Source organism: Camelus ferus, chromosome 7 (genome assembly GCF_009834535.1).
Source record: "Camelus ferus isolate YT-003-E chromosome 7, BCGSAC_Cfer_1.0, whole genome shotgun sequence".
Lineage (NCBI taxonomy): Eukaryota > Metazoa > Chordata > Mammalia > Artiodactyla > Camelidae > Camelus > Camelus ferus.
This window is the reverse complement of record NC_045702.1, coordinates 36,233,191-36,246,555: the sequence shown is the minus strand read 5'-3', so window position 1 is coordinate 36,246,555 and position 13,365 is coordinate 36,233,191. Positions and strand designations below refer to the sequence as shown.

At 41.7% G+C, this 13,365-nt stretch overlaps 1 protein-coding gene across 10 annotated transcripts in view; it reads right to left on the bottom strand.

Moving 5' to 3' along the window:
- ELMO1 (engulfment and cell motility 1) overlaps positions 1–13,365 on the bottom strand; it is a 491,925-nt gene that overhangs the window by 212,804 nt on the left and 265,756 nt on the right. For all 10 annotated transcript variants that reach the window (XM_032483695.1, XM_032483693.1, XM_032483692.1 and 7 more), the window contains one exon: positions 10,024–10,132. In XM_032483695.1, the coding sequence (XP_032339586.1) occupies positions 10,024–10,132 (109 nt within the window). The remainder of the gene's footprint in view (positions 1–10,023; positions 10,133–13,365) is intronic.

Genomic DNA, 13,365 nt, shown 5'->3' with positions numbered 1-13,365 from the left:
ATTCCACATATGAGTGATCTCATATGGTATCTTCCTTTCTCTTTCTGGCTTACTTCACTTAGAATGACATTCTCCAGGGACATCTATGTTGCTGCAAATGGTGTTATGCTGTCTTTTTTATGGCTGAATAGTATTCCATTGTATAAATATACCACTTCTTCTTTATCCAGTCATCTGTCAGTGGACATTTAGGCTGTTTCCATGTCTTGGCTATTGTAAATAGTGCTGCTATGAACATTGAGGTGCAAGTGTCTTTTTTGAAGTAGGGTCCATTCTGGATATATGCCCAGGAGTGGGATTACTGGGTCATACAGTAAGTCTATTCCTAGTCTTTTGAGGAATCTCCATACTGTTTTCCACAGTGGCTGCACCTAACTGCATTCCCACCAGCAGTGTAGGAGGATTCCCTTTTCTCCACAGCCTCTCCAGCATTTGTTATTTGTGGACTTTTGAATGATGGCCATTCTGACTGGTGTGAGGTAATATCTCATAGTAGTTTTGATTTGCATTTCTCTGATAATTAGTGATACTGGGCATTTTTTCATGTGCCTATTGATCATTTGTATTTCTTCCTTGGAGAATTGCTTGTTTAGGTCTTCTGCCCACTTTTTCTTTTTTTTAATGATGTTCCTACTTATATAAGAAGCTGCATGTCCTGAAATCCGTATAATCCATATAATTGTGTATATCACCACTGGATTTTAGGTAAGCCACTTCCTCAGCACTGCAGAAGAACAGAAGGGAAGGTGGATGACAGTTTCACTGCATATGCCTTTGATGTGCACTGGGGAGTGGCAGGTGGTGGGGAGCCTCTCTCAGACCTCCAATGGTGAGCAGATGCTCTGAAGATGCTTTGAGCCAGGCTCCTGCCACTGCTTCTTCCACGATGCCTCATCCAGCGGCACCGAACCTTCCACCCTACAGCTATTCTTGGTAGCCTCTTGCTAGGCAGGGCTGCTAGCACCTTTTGCTCTAAGAAGCAACTGACCAGAACTGGATACAATTTCAAATCACTTTTATTTACTTATTTTGAATTTTTTCCTAAAATTATATTTAAATTTTTCTGCCATAAAAACATATATTCATATTTTTATAACAATGTTGTGATGTGTGTGTGTGTGTGTGTGTCAAGGGAGAGAGAATGATACAGCAATTCTGGCAAAATGTTAACACAACAGAGGTGAACCAGGGTGAAAGGCATATTATGAATGGGTTCTTTGGACTTTCTTAAAAAAAAATGTTTTTCGGAAAGAAACATATTTTATTTCCACTCATTTTTCATTGCTCTTCTTTATCAGCTCCTCCTTACCAACTGTCACCTCCTTATTTTTCCCAAGGAAACTCCACCATCATTCCATGAAGTTTCCGCCCTGGTTCCCATTGGTATTTTGGAACGAGCTAGAAGCCTGCACGCTGACTGAGGAACTTACATCTTGGTCACATATTAATGTTTTCCTTCCAGGAGTGAAACATTTGTTTAGTTACATATTTGAAACTTGTGTTGCATGTCTTAGTCAAGCCTTACAGTTTTCTTCACATGAGTCCAAGATATTTTCCATTGGGATTATTCTGAAGCGGTTTACATTTTTATTGCCACTGCCAGAGAAACCCTTTCAATCCACTTTATAATTAACGAATTACCACTGACATATGGAAATGCTACTAAGTTTTGTTTATCCACGATGTAGCTAGTCTTCTAAATTACATTAATTGTCACAGCTTTTCCTTTGTTTCTCCAGGGATTTCTAGATAGTTTCATCGTCTATAATTTAAAGTACTTTGTTTCTATCAATACAGATACCTCTGTCTGTGCTTGGTGAACACCAGCACCCTATGTACCCTACTCTAGTTTTGGGTTTTAATGGCAAAGCTGTTTTGCTACCACCATTTTAAATATCATGGTGGCTTGTTGCTTTATAGTAGTTTAAAAAACGATGCTAAGAATGTATCCTATTCCAAAAAAAAAAAAAAAACAAAAACAAAAAAACCAATGTATCTCATTCCATCTTTAACAAATGATATGAAATGTTATGAAATACTATTTTGGATTAATTGAAATTAGCATTTCCATTTTTGTATAGCATTTATTCAGGTGAGATGGGCACCGATCTGTTTTCTATCATTTAGCTCCTCTTGCCTGCCTAGGACAAATAGACTTTTGGGCCAAATTCAAGGTCCATTGCTAGTAAATGCAAAGGCCTTTATGATGTGCATTTTGTAAACATTCATAGTTCTTCGGTCTTTATTTTTTATTTGCCTTTGTTTTCACCATTTATTTCTTTTTAAATTATCTTTATGCTTTTCTATAAATCACCTCAACTTGTAGGGGAAACAGGGCCAGAAATAAAAGGAAAAAAACTATTAATGCAATAGAAAGCATAACAAAAGAGACACAGATAAAGTGCTACAGGAGTTTAGAGGAGGATGTGATACCCTCCCAATGCAGGGGTCAGGGGAGGAATCAGAACAGTCATCCAAACTTGGTGATTGAGACGAACCTGGAGGAAAAGTATCTCTATAAGGCAGAAGAAGACAACAGGCGTCTGTGTTCTTTCAATACATCTGTGCCTCTCTTTATTTATGAGGCTGGGCAAATCTACCAGGCTTCCCTCTTGCTCTATAATCTGAGACAATAGGAATGGATATTGACAGTTTCCAGCTATATATCTTCTCAGAAATAATGTAAAAAGGAGCAAGTCCTGAAACAGCCTACAATAAATATAAATTATCCTCATACATTTATAATTGAGATGTGCTTGATATATTCTTTCCAACTGCCCAGTTACATTTCTCTCAGCCATCATTTCCTATGGAGACAGACGTTACACTGTAATTCAGAAGTATCCAGAAGGATCGCCTTCTGAAACCCCAACAAACCACCACAGAACTTTAGATTCTTAAGACAGCCACTAAATGCACAGGAGCTGGCTTTGCTATGGGATGGGATACATCTCAGTGTCTCTGAATCTGTGCATATTCAACTTAATGTTACTTTCGTCAAGAAGAGAGCATTTTAGTTAGCAAAACACATTGACCAGATGAGAATGATGATGGTTATGGTGATGATGACGGTTCCCCATTACAAAGGGGAGACGAAGAAGCAAGACGGCTAACCACCTTGACAAAAGACCAAATCCGTTATGCCTATTACCCAGGGCTTCTGATTCTGAAGACAAGAATCTTACATTCAGTCCCACTGTCTTCTGGTAATCCTGTCATAAATCCTGATATCAGTTTTATAACTATTCTAAACAACCACTCTGGAGTGACTTTTATACTCGCCTATGACACTTCAAACTGGGGCCAAAAGTACATGTAACTTCCTAAATCTGGGCTCAGGCCTTAAACATTGTTTGTTTTTACATCAAACTCAACGTTGAAGTAGAGGATGAAAGTCGAAGTAGAATATAAACATTGAAGACAGAATCAAGATTTGAGAGGCTTCAACTTTCCATGGAGCATGGGTACCAGCTAGTATTAGAAGGAAAAAAAAAAAAGTCCTTAAGAGGTTTAATTGTTACAAGCTAATTTTCTTGAGTTTTCTTAGCCAGAATGTTCTAAGAATGAAACTGATGGATGGTACTTCTCCAGGTACGAAAACACCAGTGTCCCGGAGTTAAGTGTCTATTCTAATTGCTGTGTACTCCAGAGAGTCCTTCAGATTGCTCGTCTGTGTTATTTTTACTTGCTAAAGCAGAGGTGTCTGGGTGATGCATCATACAAGGTGCTTCACTCAGCACCACCGGTGTGTTATAATAAATATTTCCACTGAAAGACAAAGTAAGGAAACGCTGTACATTTTCATAGTGCGTGATGCAGATTTCATTCTTTTTTTTTTTTTTTAAAGAGAAGCAATTATTAAATTTTAATCAAATTATATATGGTCAAACAGGTGAAGATGGCAAAATTGTCTCAGAGAAATATGAAGGCTTCAATCACCCATCTAGGTCCATCTGCCCTTCAGAACACACATGAGAATAACCCAGACACAAAAGCATAACTGAGGAAGTGGAAATAGCCATTTGCTAAAAGGAAAGTAAGGTGGTGGTGCCCTGGCATCTTAGTGATGAAAAATGAAATACATTATAATCAAACTTCAATTTCCATCTTTCTGCAACCTTTGAAATTGCTACTTCAAAAACAGTGCATTTTCCCAACTCCCAATAAAGGCAAAATGACAAAGGGCTGTGATCTGACTTCAATTTCTTACAGTTTTTTTGTAGCAGCAAGGAAAACACAGAAAATACTCTTTAAAGTAATGGAACAGAATTAAGGGTTTCAAGTAGCTTTTTCCCCTATCTTAACAGAGCCCCAATTTTATTCAGCTACCTATTATTCTGTGGTCACTTAGGGAAGGCTGGTTTCAATTTAGAGAGGAGTTAATGAGTACTCAGACCTTTGGAAGGTTCCATTCCCCTCTCAGTGTTTGGGTTAGGTCCAGGCACAGGCCATAGTGTTAGCCAATGATATACGAAAGAAAGTTTGCTGAAGGGCTTTTGGAAACATTTCCGCACACCTAAAAGAGACTCACTGGAGGAGACAGCCTCTTGCTCCTCTGAACCGTGTGATGGTAGCTGCCACCTTGCCACCAGCATGAGGGCAAGATTGGTACACCAAGAATGGCAGAACCAATAGATGTAAAGAACTTGGGTCCTTGACGGCATCTCTGAACAGTTAACAAACCCTAGGACCTACTCAACTCTGAAACTGTGACATGCAGTAGATGTTTTTCTTACATTGACCATTTTGGGTTTTGGGGTTGAGATTTCCTTTACTTGCAGCTGAAAGCACCCAGACTGATGGACTATCTGGGCCAGGGCTAGAGTAAGGTAAGCTTGTCCCTGGTCCTGGCACAGTACCTTATCAAGCTTGCAAATTCTTGTCATACCCAGAAAACAAAATCTAATTCTGGAATTTTATACCCAGGACTTGAACATTTCTTATTATTAAAATCCTTCTACTGGTTCCCACTGCCTGGTGAAGTCCAAACCCCTCTGCACTGCACATCCTTATACTGACTCTTGGCTCTTCTGCCAGAATCTCCTCCATTACTTGCACCCTCAAGTCTTCTGCTTTAGCCATATTGAAGTAAAATCCCTTGGTATCTGTTGGGGATTGGTTCCAGGATAGGTTGAATCTGAGGATGTGGAACTCGAGGATATGGAGGGCCGACTGTAGAATTCTCTGAACCTCCTGGTCTTTTCACCTACAGTTCTCCCTGCCTGGAATTTCCAACAGCTGCTGCCCACCACACGCACATGTGTGCCTGCCTGGTTATTCTTCTCTTCATCTTCGTGAGTCCACACTCAAATATCTCTTCTTGGAAGATGTGACATCTTCCAAGGCTCTCCCTTCCTCAGCCTGCCTGGCTCCTTATGAACAGAAAAAACTGAACACCACCTCCTAGTAACATTAATGTAACTTAAATATAATGTTACAAATAGAAAGATATTTTATAATTATTTATGTGAAAGGTTCTCCAGTCAGCATGTGAGCTGCTTGAGGATGGAGTGTGTGTTCTAAGTCCTTGTCATCAAGGATTATATACTGACTCACAGAGGAGGAGCCCTAGTTAATGAATGAATGAATGAAAGACAAAAAGAAATATCCTAGCTCTAAATGTATTTGGAACAGAACTGGATGGGGTGCTATGTATCCAAAGGATAAGTAATTAATCTATTTGTATCAGAAATCAAGTTTTCTTTGCATCCCCCAACAACTTACAATTGCTTTGGAGACAGTGGTTAATGATAAAAACCAGTTGCCATTTTTAGCTCTTGTTAGGAGCTGGGTTTCTTCATAAGGACTTCACAACCGTCATAAGCATCTATGGATTTGTCCGTGCTATGCCTCCCTTCTTCAGTAAGGTGGTCACTTCCTGCTTCCCACTGCCCTCACCCACTCACACTCACAAATACACTCTTCTTCTGAAAACTGGCTTGCTCTACTCCAACCAGGCTCTTCTCAGGGGGGCTGCCAATTCTACAACTCAGGCCATGGAGATTTGTGACCACTTCCAGGTCCACAGTATTCTTTGTGATTTTTAAAATTGAGACTGAGAGAAAACAAAATGCCTTGCTTTCAAAGAGCCTCATGAAGAAAATAGGTTTAAAAATTTTTTAGTCAAGAATGTGGAGAGTGAAGAAACAAGGGACATTGTTCCGGGCCCTGGTTCCAGCTGTCACTAAAGCAGCGCACCCCCCACCCCCATCACTTAACCTGCAGTTTGTTTATGGAAAGTGAAATCCTATCACTTGCAAAAAAGCTATCCATCTTCCAACTAAAGCAATATCCATTATCTTATTTAATCCTCCCAACAACCACGAGTGGCAGATATTATCTTTATTTTATAGATAAGAAACCAGAAGCTCAGAACAGAGCAGAAGCCTGCCCAAGGCATCCAATTAGTAGCTAAGCTGTGATTCAAAAACGGGTCACTCAGATGCCAAAATGCAAACACTTGACTTTCCTGCCTCATTCCACACTGTTCTTTGGGCAACCCAAACATCAACTTGAGCTCAGTGACCCTAGACAATATGCAGTAGGTACAAGTCTTCTCTTCATTAATAAAGGTGGATGTTATTGACCTGATTAACTCCTGGGGGTGTTACGGACTTCAATTACCTGGAAAAAGTGCTCGGAGAATACAAACAGGCATTGTTTTCCAGACCACACTATTAAACATTTGCATCTTATGATATCAATAATGGGATCCAGAAAAATAGTGCTTTTCTAAGAGTAATCTAAAAAAAAAAAAACCCTGTGCATAAATATTTGGCATTAGTAATTTAACTGAACATTAATATGTTTGCTTTAGACACCAAGATACAATTTCAGAAGTGAGTTTCCTCCAAAGACCTTAAATCAGATCAAAAGACAAAGCATTTCTAGAAAACTGAATCTTCGTACTTTTGTAGAAAAACCAGTTAGAATTTCAGTTGAGTACTTCTTTGGTCTCAGTAGTTGCTTACATGTGACCGTGACGTTCCAGGTCAATGATTAACACAAATCTAAGAAGAACCATGAACTTAGAAATGGAGAAAAGCAAACACACAGAAACCAAAGGAAGATGGATTTGCATGTAAAACTAATTTTCCTCAGAAGAAAAATAGATAGCTCTTCTAACATAAGGGTGCACTCAGATTTACTTTTCCTATTAGTAACTTATTTAATATGGCAATGAACAAAAGGCAATCCATTAAAAAGCAATTTTCCTCTTACTACAGGGTGTTTCATCATTTGATGTCTAGCACTCAATCAGAATGTAGCAATCCTTTAATATTTCATGAACAGAATACAACTAATTTGGGCATGTAGACTTCAGAACGTGGGCGTCTTTGGTAAGCCTTGCAAAAATGTCACAAATGGCCTTTGCAGTCAGTGAATGGTCGAGTACAGGTCAACCTCAAAACTCAAACTATCAAAACATTGGAAAAATTATTCCTTAGAACAGATAATGGGCATATATATATATATACATTTATGACTAATAGGAAAAAAATATGAGTCCCAACTCATTTTTACACTTCTCAAATGGAAGACCGTGGGAGACAGAGATCATATCCGGTTCACCTGCATACCTGCAGTGTCCATCACAGTCCCTGGCATATTGTAAGCAATCAGCAGATTTTTATTAAACTGATGAGTAAATGCACTTTTTTTTATCTAAGTTGTCCAGCTGTCCAAGCCCAACCTTATTGCAGAGACCAGATCTGACCAGGTGCTAAGCAGCAAGTTGTGGCCGAACGTGCAGAATTCCTACTCTGTTACCTCATCCCATAGGAATGGGATTCTGTCCTGGTTCCTGGCTTGACTACCAGGTCCTCAAAAATCTGGGAAGGCTGCTCTACACCAGCCAGAGGTCAGTCCCTATTCTGTGCCAATTCCCTCCCTCAAAGCACAGAGCTGACACTCACCTGAGCAGCGCTGTCTGCTCAGACTCCGGCCACCAAGGTTCCCGTCTGCCCACCTGATGGGGCCCCAGTGACAGGGAGGAGAGTCCAAGGCAGATCCACATTATACAGCCTGAAACTTGGCCATCTTGTCCAAGTTAGCTCCCCTAGGGTGAGTGTTATCTGTTTCCGGGGTATTCCTCTTACTGCTACCTCTGCCACTGAGGTTGAAGCCAAAATGAATGCAACCACTCAAATCATCACCCCCACATACTCCAATCTACTTCTGGGGAGAATGTGGGATGGTAAGAGCACAGCAAAGTTTGCCAGTATGTGACCCAAGAACTAAAAGGTCATGAGTGGCAGAGACAGAACCAAGCTGGCCCTTTTCCTCAACATTCCCCTTCTAGTCCACCATAGCTCTGTTTTGTGCCAACTCAGCATAACAGACACGTGTCTGTTGGACAAACGGGAAGAGCAGAAAGCTGGGTATGGCAGCCAAAACACAAAAGAGCATACCTCCTGCTGCCACCACACTGAGCGCTGACAGCCAAGGCAGGCCACTGGGGGTGGTGTGGGGGGACGAAAATGAAGGAGGGGAAGAAAAGGACATTGAAGAGCAATAACCTGGACATAAGAAGTACCAGCCAAGCAGAGCACGACTGTTCTCTGGTTTCTGAAACTCTTAGGTGGTCCTGCAATGCTTTTTAGCAAGTGGCTTTCTATAGGTCCCCCCAGAAAACTGTGATAAACATGAAATAGTCACAGTTATCAGACTGAGGAATTCAGAAGGATTTGTTTGATTCTGGACTTTAATCCTTCAGCGGAATACACAGTAAGCCACACAGTGGACAGAAATCTCATCAAGTTAATCGATGAGCAGTAATGTCAAGGATCCAGGTAACCTGAAATGTTAACATCGGTGATCAGTGAACCTGAGGAGGCTGACACAGAAGTCTCTCAGGTCAGGCTGTTACTCTTCTGATGCAAAAATGCCCTAATTTGGGCTCATAAGTAATGAACTTCCATGGCAGTTCCATGTCAGTTTCAGCTTCAGCTTCTCTCCCTCACCCACCCACACTGGAGGATGGTAGCGTCTGCTGTGCTTGGTCAAACAGGCCCAAATTCTTAGCTTTTCCCTTATTAAGTTCAGAAAATTTTAATTTCCTCTAGCAGTGCCTGTAGTCAGTTCTACACTGTAAATAAAACACAACCCCCTTTCCAATTTAATCATTAGATTCCTTCCCATTAATCATTTCAGACCATTATTTTAAGCTCTCAAGCAGGTGACTAAATATTTGTGCTTTCACAATAATACCAAACACCCGAGATTTCTCTGTATAAACAGTCTTCTTGGGCGCCCATGTTATTAAGCCTACAAGGAAAGATTTATATGTGTGTCGACTCCATAGCTGTCGGACGGAATAGAAGGCAGCCACTATTAAGGAGCCTCAGTGTTGACAAAGATTGCGGGCCGGGTTAAATCAGATTTGCCTTAACCAGTTAAAGCCAAATTATGCCACTGAGCAAAAGGCAGGAAAATTATCATGCCTTCTTTTTCAGGTATCCTCTCCTAAATTTTGTATTATGAGGAAGAAAAAGAGCAATAAGCATATCTCTGACTACATTTTTCATGATCAACTACCTATTTTCTTCAATAATTCCTTCTTTCTTAGAGAAAGCATTCTGAACAAGTAAGATACGGGAAGCAAGAGGATTTCATTAAGGTATGCAATTTTTCCTTATAGGAAAAAATATTGTTTCAGAAGAAAGAAAAGAAAATGATCCACTGGTAGCTTAAAAACTGGAATTTTAAAAAATAAATCCACATGTCTTTTTCCCAAATAGAGTATTAAACGCAAGGCTGTCTTAATATATACTCATTTTTACAATATTTGAAATTCAGTCACAGGACCTGCAATTTTTTCCATTCTGGTGGATTTTAATAATGTTTCTTCCCAGAACAGACATGCAGAAATACACACACGGGAAACCTGAGCCAAAAACGGTCCACGTGATGCCTGTGTACAGATGTCAGCACCTTGGGAACCCTCCGTGGAGGTCAGGGCGCTCCCCTGGAAGCTGGGTCTCTGCCCAGCTTCACACCCGTGTGGGGAACCAGTGTACTTACGCAGCTCGCCCACTTTCAAGATCTCACACAGCATCTTGGTCAGCTCTATACTACTGCGGCCGAAGGGGCATTCGTGCTTATCTTCTCGGCTACTGTTCTCCAGCACGATCTGCAAGCAGGAAGGGGAACAGGTCAGAAAGGGAAGTCAGTTTGTGACAAACGCCAAAAACGTTGGCTCCACTATAATAGAGAAATAGATCCTCTCCAGATCACTGAACTATGGCCCTTGGACGCAGCACAAAATGGTACTCTAAGTGTATTCTTTGACTATAGGCCTGAAAACTCTCATGCTTTCCAAATCTCCTGAAACCTTTCTCAGCTCTGTAAGAGGGTACTTGGCTCTCTGGTTTCCACTTACACAGAGGGGCCTATGGACAGTTTTTCAAAAAGGCACAATAAAGACTTTGAACTTCAGTGACAAAACCACTCTCTTGTCCTCCCAGTGGCATCTTCCCCTCCCTGGGGAAAGCAGCTCTTCTGTGACTTCAGCTCCTACATTCGATCACCTGTATCCCACAGGAGCTTCCATGCTCTTCCAAGATTTCAGCCTTGGCATTAGTGGCCTGGACCACGCCTAGGGACAAGTGACACAAACCGGACCAACCAGAGTCCCTCAGGGAAGGACTTCCCACACAAAAAGGGAAAACTGGCCCAACTTTGCAGGCGGTTCCCAAGAGGTATGAGTGCAGGAGCTCCCTCAAAGTGAGCCTGCAATTATAAAAAGAAAAAAGAAAAGCCCCCACCCCCACCCTCCCCCCAAAATGCAAAGGAAAACAAAGAGGAGAGGCAGTGGCCGCCCTGGGAACATCTGAGCAGCCGGTCCCCTTGTTCCTGTAGCAAAGCTACTTCCCTGACCTTATGGTGTGTTTGTCCCACCTCTGAAAACCCCTTTGGGCCATCTCATAATTCTCCTCTTTCCTTAAGCGAGTTTGAGATATGCTTACCACAACGAAGGGAGCCCTTCTGCACATGTGTCAAAAGTAAAATAAGACATCAAAACGTTATTTTAAAGATACTAAACATCTAAAATAAAGGGCAATTAGCCAGCTGTTCTAAAACACACAAAATAAAATAAGGTTCCTAAACTTAAAATTCATATGCCAACAAAAGGAATAATCCGCTTATCCATCCCTGAAGCCACCTCCAACTTCCCCAGGGGAGCCGTCTGTTATGTCCTCCACAGCATAACCACCCTGAGTAGGTGTCTCCCATTTACAACAATGCTGTGCACAGACTTATGGTATTTTTCCCTCAGTCTATGACCTCTTCAGTGTCAGAAATGGTGTTTTATTCATTCAGTCACCAGTAGTAACTGAGTACCTGTTTTCCACCAGGAAGACCCCTAGACCCCATAAAGTGGAAAACAAGACCAGGGCTCTGACTGACTTACTGGAACATCCAGTCTAATTGAGGGAGGTAGATAAAATAAAAGAGGTAATTGCAGTTTACAACAAGGGCTATGAAAGAAAAGGTGACTGGTTGAGGTGGTAAAGAGTAACAGGGAAGAGCTGGGGAGGAGAGTGTAGGTAATCAGGTGACTACTGGGAATCAAAGGATGAGAAAGAACTTGCCAAGTCAAGGTCTGGGAGAAAGAACATTCAGGTAGCGGGATCAAGGGCAGAGCCCCTGAGTCATGTGGGACGTGTTTCGGACACATCCTTTGTATTCTTGCCTGGTCTACAATGTGGAGGGGTCTGGAGTTGTGCAGGGCAGCAGTCTGGGCTCCAGGAGCCTTGAGTGGGGCCAGAACCACTGCCTCAGGGCTGTCGGGGTGTCATGCTCACATCCTGAGATGCTAACCGTGAGTGGCATGCCCTGATGTGTTTTGAAAAGATCTGCAGGTGTAAAGAATGGATGGTAGGAAATAAGAGAAGGTGCAGTCCTTCTGGGGAGCCGGCAGCATCCGGGGCAGAGATGAGGGTGGCTCAGACTGGGCCGGCTCGGCGCACTCAACCCCGTAAGTGATCAAATGAGGTAAGGAGAGCAGACAAGGAACGAAGAGGGGAAGGCTTTTAGGAAAGAGATAAAAAAGAAGACTATTTGGAAGGAGGATAAAGAAAGGAGAGGAGGAGAAAAGGGGGAAGAAGAGAAAGTAAATGAAAGGGCTGTGTGACACAGGCACACTTCCCAACAGTGAAGTAACGCGAGGCAGCACGACACAGGGCGAACGGTTTAGAACCAAAGGAGTAGGATTTCAGTAACAGTGTGTTCCCACTGTTTGCTGCACAAACACCATAACGATAACACACACACACACATATAATTATCATACACATTGATAGCAGCCCAGTAACAAGCCCACTGTTTCCACTTGGGGCTGTTTCTTCCAGCACTGCACTTACAGCAAGCTGTAGCACAACGTAGTTTGCATATTCAGTCTCCTTTTCCACTTGATGCATCACAAGTAATTTTCTAAACCTTCATCCTTGTTGCTTTATCACCCTTATGATTGTCCAAAAAGTCGATGAATCATCCCATTTTGTGGGACTTTTCAACTGTATGCAGCATATGCTCACATAAATAACTGTGCACTGAGTATCACCAAGATCCCAGCCTTTACTGTCCTTGGGATTTATGATAAAATTCCTTCCTTACACTCTCTTTAGGGACCACATGTTCCGGGTTGGTTGTTTCTTCCTCTGAGAAAGCTGATCGTAAGCTCTAACTAAATCCCTTCTCTTGCCAAGCAGGAGGGACCAGTGCTGGAGTCCTTGAAAGGCTCTGCCCCTTTTCACGGTCTCTTCTGGAAATCTGCCTAAATGGGAACGGTCTCATTAAACTGAGCGTGACTCACCACCCTCTTCCTTTTAGAAGAATCCTGTCTGGTTCTAACCAGGAATCTCAGTTCAGGAAAACAGGAGAGAAGAACAACTACATCCCCATCAATCAGGGAACCTTTAACTCTCTTGTAAAATGTTTGTATCCAAGACAGCCACATCAAGGGAACAGCAAGAAGACAGAACAGAAAGAAAAGACAGGAGACAGGTAGTTTCCAGCCAGCTCCCAGCTCCCAGCGAAGACATTCCCTCGCATTTCACATTAACATTCTATTAACATTTCATGAGCACATCAATATTTAATGAGGATGTGATCTGCATACACTGTAGATAGAATTACTGCAGCCAATAAATGTTCTGAAAACATTTCCAAGGCACTGTTTATTAGCAGGCACTAAATTAAGGAGTAATTTAAGTAATCAATATGTAAATCAGTTTAGAGAAGCCCCTCTCTTTACTCTTTAATATGCCATCCATCTTATCATATTTACCCACCTAAAGAAAAATAAAGTCTCCTTGGCTGGTTTCTTTAGACACGGCAGACACAAATCTTTCAAGCTGCCTG